The following is a 9,143-nucleotide window of genomic DNA, read 5'->3' on the forward strand; positions in this document are numbered from 1 at the left end:
AAAGTCTTCCTTAACTTGGGTGCTTCTCGCCTGAATGAGAGAAGATCCCTCGAGCTTTATGATGAGGGAGTGAGTTTTGCTTTACGGCTCCCTTACATACACTGCTCTTCATGCTCCTTTGTTTGTTGCCACTGCAGTCAGCACTACAAACCAGCCATCGGCCAGAGAGCTGCGTGACAGAATTTTTGTACTTGAACTTTGGAGGTATTTGGGACTGACAGTCTTTCAAGGAAAAAATAAAGTTCCAATTACTTTTTCTCCTCCCTTTCTTTGTGTCCTATGAATTAAGACAGTTATTCTGACAAAATTCAGGTTTTACTCATTCATAATTAGTTATGTTCACTTAAATTGTTAGCATTTAACTGTTAGCACGGCATAGCCGGATGTCCAGTACTTGTGTCTACTTCCTGTAGAGACAAACAGCAAACCATCGCATACAAAGTGGTACAAGTTTTAGTCAGAAGCAGATGCATGCACGTTTACAATTTGTTTTCCTCACGTATTTGGAATTAACATTTCCCTTCTGTGAGCAGTTGTGCAGGTTAAGTGAATACCCAGCGTCACAGACTTTTAAAAGGACAACACTGAAGCTAAAACAAATTCATCTTTTAAATTAATGCAAATAATATTTTTTTTGCAGTAATACTGCAGCGCTAATCAGCAGTTTCTTCTACTTTGTTACTTAATTAGCTTTGCCAAATACAAATACTATTTTTGAAAGAGGTCAGTCCCATCAAAGAGCTTGCTTTCTTAAACCTAGAAAAAGAATTTCAGGAAGTGAATCATTTGCAGTAACTCTCTGTAGAATCAGCTTGCCAGTGGGGTGCAGACAGTAAGCTAATTTAAGGCGAGTTATTAGATGACAGTCTAAAACTGAATAATGCATAAAAGGAAGTTTACTTTCATAAACTGGCTACAATAAACTCGTAAGAACCTTCAATACCTCACAAAGTCCAAAGGGGGTTAAGAAAAGTTCTGATTAAATAACTACATGACCAGAATTCTGCCATTGTTACCTTTTGAAGGCACATAAAGTACTTCTTGTATGTATCAACTGACCCAAACTTACAGATTCTAACGCTACTGAGACCTAATCAATTGTAGCAAGTGCTGTGTCCCCTCTGCCACCATTCAGATCCTTCCAAAGAAACAAAATTTGACAAAGAAACCACTTGAAGCTCAGACATTAAAACACATCACCAGTCTGGTGTTTGTCTCTTGGTTTTCCTTCATTCTGTACTCTCACGTGCATGCATTAAAAAAAAGTTCCTAAACCCAACCCCATAAAACCCATCCAAAGTCAAGTCTTAAAAACTGGGTGATCAAAGATATCTTACTTTTTTCCAAGGTGAAATTAAAGGCTTTGTACCTGCTAGGACCCAAGTTCATGGCTCAGTGTTTCTCCTGCGACAGTTGATGATGTAGCTTAATGGCGTAATCAACTCTTACAAGGGAAACCACAGAACCTTGAGCTCAGGTTTTGGCAGGTAAGTAAAGGAAAATGATTTTCAAGGAGATGGTTTTGAAAGCAGTTTGTTTGTTTTGAGCCAGATAGATAGCAAAACACAACCTGATCTGTCCCTCACTGCACACATGGCTACCGTGCAAAACAGCTGCGATGATTGAACTTGATATTAACTATCTGCATAATACCCTACACCCGCAGCTACCGTGTGCAACTCCTGCTTTTGCATGCACAGTTGTGTCTGTTGCCTTTAGCGCTCATTTGGTACATCTTTTAAATAGAATACAAGAAGGTAAACCAAGCTTCCTTTTAAATCCAATACAACAGCAAAGCAATAGAGAACAGCACAGCAGCACAGAACTATTGTAAAAATAGAGCGACAGGGACCTCTGTGGGTTCTCTGGTCCAAAGTCACGTTCAAAGCAGGGCTAACTGCAAAGTTAAATCAAGTTGCTCAGGGCCCTAATAGTCTTCTGTATAAAACCTACTGTTAAGGTTTAAGCACCCAAACTAAAAATTTTAATGGGAGAGCTGCAGCTTATTTGCCTGAACAGAAGACTGGTACCTAGAAAACTGGTTCTTATTTTTGACTGCCTCTGTATAAGGTCTTGGGCTGGGTAATCTCCATGCAAGATGAGGGCAGTACTAACACACCCAGTGAGTACGTCCATCTCTGTAGAGGAGTCTGAAGAGTGTCACATAGAGGAATCAAATAAATTAGGCTGTCGTTACTAGTGAAGTAAGAGCTTGGGGTCCAAGCCACAGTACTCTGATGCTGAGGCTTGCTCAAAACCAAGTACCACATGCCCAAATGTGTGCTCCTGAAAACCATTCCTCATCCATACCCTGTCTGTAAAGCTGGTTGTCTTATTTCAGAAGGGGTCGCTCTGATCAGAATGGAGAGGTTTCTATCAAAGTACTCAGGTTTGTTCTAAAGTAATCCATGAAACAGTTTCCTCCTCTGCTGGATTCAGCAACACTGGAAATCAGCGGAGGGGCTGTGGGCTGCAATATACTACAGATAGCAGGCAGGCAAGGTCCTCCTCTCAGATGTTTTGTCTCCTGGCTACAAGGGTAGGTCTGCCAGTACACCACCAGTGATGCCAAACCCGCCATGAGTCTTTAAGAGCACTGTCAGCAGTTAGTACAGCCTCATACCAGAAAACATGTTTGAAAGAAGGCGTGCTTTACGAGTTTAACAGTCCTTCCGGACAGGCATTACCCTTACCAGCGACTGGGAGAGAATCTAGCGTAATGCACGAAGGGACAGAATGAGCAAACATCTAAAGCACTTGTTTTGTTTTTTAATGACATAGGGTGCTGGAAAGTGAAGAAGGAAGGAAAGGATACTTAGTCTATCCCACCAGCAAGAACCACAGTTCCAGTCAAAAGGGGAGGAAGGCATCATTGAAAGGAAACGGGAGGAGGATTGACTATATGCTCTATACAGAAGAAGGTCTCTACCTGGAATGGAAAGTGGTGAGTTTCAGAGTTGACAAAAAGAGCTGTAACTCACACAACAAACTTGTCTGGATGGCACTGTAGCCTGTTCTGCCCAGGTTGAAATTCATACTCCAAGAAGAACCTGCTGCTTTGCTATCTTCTACTTTTGCATGCAAGTACCGAGTTTGTAAACCTATTACATAAACAACTTTAAGGCAAATTTAGGGATTCTGGTAGCAACACTGGTAGATGCGCTGCTCTTCAAAAACAAACAAACAAACCCCCTTGTTTCCGTTCCGTAACTTTTTGCCAGACTAAGTGTTTTGGCTGATGCTTTCCATGCCAGCAGTCTGAGTATTTTTTTAATCTTTTCAAGTGTCTGGATGTTCTTTTATTATGCCTGTGAAAACCTACCTAAGTTACAAATCTGTGATGCGCAGGTAGAAGTTGACACGGGCTAACCAGAATGAGAACTTGTAGCGCACTGTCTGCTTCCTGGTGTAGGACCTTGCCTTATACAGAATTCCACAATGAAAATGAGAAACTAGTGCACACTTATTTACCATACCCCATTGCAGTTGCCGCAGAAGAGCAGGCAGTAGAGCAGTTCAGCATAGCTTAGTGCGTGATACATCAGTCTGTTTGCGCTCTGTTTGCATGCGCTCTGTGGACACAGCAGCTTAGCAGCTACATTCTTTTCAGGCTTCCTGTTTCAGATGCACAAATGCCCGTGGTGCATCTGTATGGTAAACCCATCTTACATTTTGCACAAACAGCAACAAAACCAGTATTTGAATAGTTTTGACCCAGATTGGGTCGTGGATAAGGCTCATGCTGGCAGCATAAAGAGAACTAAAATACCTGTGCTTCCTGCAAGCAATTCCCAAAGTACTGGCAAAGTTAAGTACCTGGCCATAGGAGGGGACAACTACATTGCATCAAGTGAGCGTTAAGGGTGCCCCATCCAGCTTTCAGAAGCTGGGAAGCACGCGGTATTTCCTACAGAACTTTAATTTGGTCCTATGAAATGTTGCCAGAACAAAGGCTGGAATTCAGAGACGCAAGGAGCAGGGTTCCTGATCGCCTTAAGTTCCCACAAAGTTTAACACCTCAATCTAACGAAGACAGGCTTCCTTTTTAGCTGCATGCCATATCTAGTAGGGTACAGCCAGCCCCTCCTCCCAGGTGAGTACCTCCTTACGCACATGGATTACCTACTGCAGCACTACAGGTAAGTCTGTCTGGGACAACACAGGTGTTACCGTAAACGGAAAGAAAAGGTACAACAGATTTCATCCCGACTAGTTCAACTGTGTATCGTATAAATGGTTCACCTCATCAACTGCACCACACTGACATGCCCTGTGTGGCAGACAGTTCACCATTAGCCCAGCCAAGCTAGACTGGTCCCGTACATCTACTAATACAGTAACACAGTTCAAAGTAAACTAAAGAGAGGCATAAAAGCTGAGTCCTGGCGTGTGGTATAACAGATCAGTTTGCCAATTCCTTCTTTCTTACTTTTGTTTTCCTTCTGCAGGAAGTGGAAGAGTTCAGCTTTATTACCCAGTTAGCAGGCTTGACAGACCACCTACCAGTAGCAATGCGCCTCACGGTGTCTACAGGAGAAGATGACCCTTAAAACTGACCGGCTTAGAAGAGGGAAACGTTAATGATATTAAGAAAATATCAGAGGATAAGAATGAACTATTCTGGTGCCACGTTAGGAAAGATGACCAGACCTGACCCGGGCTACTCCCAGAATGTACCAACAGTGGCGGATATAAAAGGGAAGAAAGGGAAGGGGTTGTGGCCAAGAGCCACTGTCACAAGTTGCTCAGGCAACAGGGCAGGCCTGTACTACAATGCTTTCACTGTGGACCGAACGGAACCAAGACAGAAGTCCTAATTCCTTCTGAACCAGTGCCATTCTTACAAAAACATGTTTTTATACTAATATATAGCACAATTTAGTTTGTAATTAGTCTGTGAGTTAGTGCTGCTCAATGGTTTTTTGCATCATTTCTTTGTATAACTAAGAAGCTAAAGCTTTTTTTCTTTTTTTAGCCTGTTAAAGTTGTAGTAGCGTGCTTGCATCAGTAGCATGCGCCCGCACTGCATGCCACTCTGAGATAAACTAGTCAGTAAGATACCGTGGGGAATATCAGAATGGAAGTGAGTTCAGAAATCAGATACCAGCCAAAGCAAGGCATTCTGGGACTGGCAAACCTTTCTGTCATTACGGATAGACCCTAAGACAAACAAACAGAAACTCTATTCAATTTGCAGACCGGTATCTTCCTGTCCGATTTAAGGACACTTAAAAGATTTGGAATTTTAAGACTTTAAGAACACAGTTCTACCCTTATTCCAGCTGTGTTGCCACTGAAATTATGAAGTGTTTTGCCTGAATAATGACTCCAGAATTGGGCCTTTAGCTTTTGAAGCGCAACTTATTCCCTCAAGAAGAAATATAGTTCCCCTGTAAAGTCTTTTCTTTCTTTCCCATACGTGGGGCAGTTCTGAATTACGGTATGGGATGATATGTATGTTACAGTAGAGTGAATAGATTCCTGTAGTACCATTGGTAACACCAGAGCCAACATTCTGCCTTAACTAGAAAGAGTAAGTGGGAAATAGCTTGTAAAATGCATGCTAGATATAGGGTTAAAATAAACATAAGTGACATTTTGGGAGAAAAAGCGTAGAACAGTGTATGATTGATAAGGCAGGATAACCTAACAATTTTCCAAAGGAATCAGTACGCTTAAAGGGAAAGTGTAGTGTGGCTAGCTACTAGAGAACAGACCTCTGCCTCTCAGCCTTGGGTAACGACTTCCGACGAGCAGAGGCTTTGCCTGTGTCTGCGAGGCAATTCTCCGTTTGTTACGCACTCACAGACTTTCATAGGGGTCTTGCCATCTAATTCTTATGTTCCTTCCGCTGCAGCTCTTCAAACGTGGGGCTCCCCTCTGCCATTTTATCCCCATGACCTGACCTACCCAGCCTCTGTAAGCTTAACACAAATAATGAAAAGCTGAGAATCAGGTCCACAACAAGACTTGGGATTTTTTTAGGGATTTAAATTCAGAAGGGTTTGTGTTGCTGGGCAAACAATGACCCCTTGCTTTTAACCAATACTTAGTTTCTTCTGCCTACTTCCTGTTCAGTTTTAGTGTTATTTCCTCTTACATTACAAATTCGCTGCATTGAAAAGAGAAGAGTTAATCTAATACTTATACTCGCTCCATTAACTAAACTGTTTTAGTTACGCTGGCCACAAACTCCTGAAGATGCTCTTGTTTTGGTTTTGTTTCCACCTGCTAGGAATCAGCTTGAGCTAAATCAGAATAGATTTAAATTAGGAATCCCAGTCTGCACAGCCTCTGGTACTGGCTTAATTAGCTACAGTAAACCACAGAACTTCTACTTAGATCAGCCTGATTTTGCAAGCAGAGAAACTCACAGAAGTACTGGACTAACAGTATCGGCTAATTCCAAGTAGGTAGCAGGCCACTTCTCACGCTCTCCCACTGCACCTGGTCTCGACACGTTTTATGCCTCATTTTCCAGTCCTGGCATCCCTTCAGCAGAGACTGCCTCTTGAAAGTGTACTGTGCCAAACCATGGGGTAGTCTGCAAGTGTAACCCATGGGAACTCAAAAATGGAACCAGACTCAATTCCCCTTTTCGATAAAATTAGGAATTCAAGTTTACAGCATCAGAGACTTTAGTGTACTATCCCAGTGCACCACCAGTTCCCCACTTTGTATGTTTCTCTTTATACAGAGGGTACACATATGTGCAATGTGTTTTTCCGGTTTCTTATCTCTCCACCCAATTCAGAAAGACTTGTACCTGAAACAATGCTTTTAATCCTATTTTCTACTTTGCTTGTATTTTATTAACCTTTTTAAAAAAAAAACAAACGGTACCAGTAGCAATTTGTGTGCTGTCCAGCAGCTATTTCTCAGTAGTAAGATTAAATAGAAGGTACAGTATTTTTAATAGCTTTCCTAACAATGTAAATTACAATTTGATATCAACTTCACTAAGTATCAGTTGCAGGAGCTGAATTTGACACTGTGTGGGATATAATCATAAAACTACTGCCAAACAATGTTACATTTACAGTAAAACTAACATGGTCTAAATTACTTTTAAATTAGTTCTGTGGCTTTGTGCTGACTAAAAACCAGGCACTTTTGTCAACTTTTTGAGATACGTTGAGAAATATTTTTTCAAATTTGAAGTAAACTGTTTTAGATTTTGATGTTCTTCGTTTCTCAGTGATCAAGAAATGGATAGTTGTAAAATGTTCTCTTTAAACACTACACATACATTTAATCAGTCTAGGTAGTTCTTACGAATTTACAGTCTTCAGGATCTAACTTTGCAAGAGAGTGATGCTGGGAGGCACAGCATTGTGGCACCACTGTACAGATGCTCCTTGCTTTTTTGCATTGATCCTGTGCCTTTTGATGCCTTGGTACGCTTGCAGGAGTCAGAGAGCACACGTACCGGTAAACTGTAAGGAGTAGGCTTTCCTTTCCAGAAGAGCAACATCCTGGAGAAAAATGAGTTTTGTCTACACCACTACAGTAGTCTACTACAGTTCCATATACCATCTCACAGAGAATCATTCAGACAACGCCTGTACTGGCAGGACATCAATCATTACAAGCCTTAGACGGATACTATGTAATCGAATATTTGCATTTTAAAACAAAAGGGGGGGAGAACATGCCCAGGAAATCTGACTCTGAAGTCAGTCCCACTTCGCTTAAGGATAGCATGACCCAGTTTATTAGTAGGATGTTATTTATAAGAAATTTGAGTTAAGCTTACTCTACTATGCTTACCCCACTTTGTACAGGAATTTCAGGTATCTTCAAGAAGTGGGCGATAACGCTATTCTTGGTTTAGTAACTGCCACTTAACAGGGATACTGCAGATGAAGTGTCATCTGTTTTTATAAAAGCTAGATAACATCTTCTGGTTCACACGTTCAATTTGCATTTTACAACAGCACTTCTAGAACAAGTGAACAAAGGCCACAAACGAGGACAGCCAAAAACTAAGAACTTCCAGAATTTTCAAGGATGTCAGGTCTTTACAAAGTTGGTACCTTTAGATCACTTCAAAGACACAACTTACAGAACATAGCCTCTCAGGCACATTCAGAGTCAGTTAATCTGTGCACTGTTTGTCTGAGGGATGTGTGATCCACCTGCTTTGCGCCACAGCTCAGCCACCGAGGACGAGGGTAGCGACGCCTTGCCTGCAGCCCCGTGCTATGTGAAAAAGCGTTTAAGTAATTCAAGTGGTGGCCAGCTAGTTTTACTCCATCACAAACTGGGTGCTTAATAGAAGCGTCTAAAGCAGCCAAACACAAACTGTACGACAGACCAGCTCCAAGAGAAGCCCGCAGCCCGCTGAGGTGTGGCCTGCTGTAGAGAAACCCTTGAGAAAGCTGTCTCATATAACAAGTTTACCTATCTTGTGCTAGTATTATGACAAGGTTTTCTCCTAGGAGCACTCTCGGCTAGTCTGGCTAGACCCTCCATCCTACTTGTGGGTAAGACAGTAAGATTTAAGGAACTTACAATTCCAGTAAAGATTTTTTTTTTAAATGGCCTTTGTTTGGTGGTCCAGATTAAGCAGATCTGACTGTCCCCAGTTTGGTCTCTGAGCTACCCTGGGATCACACAGCAGCACATCAGTGTCAGCACGTATCATGAGCTCGGAAATGAAGCATTTTTACCTCCTCCTGGCACTATAGGATGAGATCAGAAATACAATTCAAGCACTTTGAAAAACTCCCAATTTTATCATCCATTACAATGAGGGTCAAATTGTTACTGAAGGTCTCATTTTTCCATGCCATCTTGTTTTAAATACAATCTTGATGCTTTTAAAGACTTGTATTATTGCTGAGGTTTAGAAATCCTATAATAAGAATAACCTTTTTTATTTCAATGATTTTTCGGTATTGTATCCTTCTGGAACCTAATGTTTTTATATGGTAAGCACACACCTTCTGACATTTTGTTATAAATGTATTAAAAAAATAAAAATTTAAATATTTTCATTGGTTTCTTTGCCTGCAAGAAAACCACAATCTCAGACCTGATAAAAACAAGGTATTTTGAACAACAGGGAGGGTTTTTTGTCTTTTATTGGTGCTGAAAGGAATAACTGGTTGATGCAAACAAGATAATAAAATTTCAAGGCT

At 41.3% G+C, this 9,143-nt stretch overlaps 1 protein-coding gene across 2 annotated transcripts in view; it reads left to right on the plus strand.

Moving 5' to 3' along the window:
- SMPD3 (sphingomyelin phosphodiesterase 3) overlaps positions 1–9,143 on the plus strand; it is a 125,477-nt gene extending 116,334 nt beyond the window's left edge. For both annotated transcript variants that reach the window (XM_076349341.1, XM_076349342.1), the window contains exons 7-8: positions 2,782–2,944; positions 4,449–9,143. In XM_076349341.1, the coding sequence (XP_076205456.1) occupies positions 2,782–2,944; positions 4,449–4,550 (265 nt within the window). In that variant the 3' untranslated portion in view covers positions 4,551–9,143. The remainder of the gene's footprint in view (positions 1–2,781; positions 2,945–4,448) is intronic.

This window comes from Aptenodytes patagonicus, chromosome 11 (assembly GCF_965638725.1).
Source record: "Aptenodytes patagonicus chromosome 11, bAptPat1.pri.cur, whole genome shotgun sequence".
Taxonomy (NCBI): Eukaryota; Metazoa; Chordata; class Aves; order Sphenisciformes; family Spheniscidae; genus Aptenodytes; species Aptenodytes patagonicus.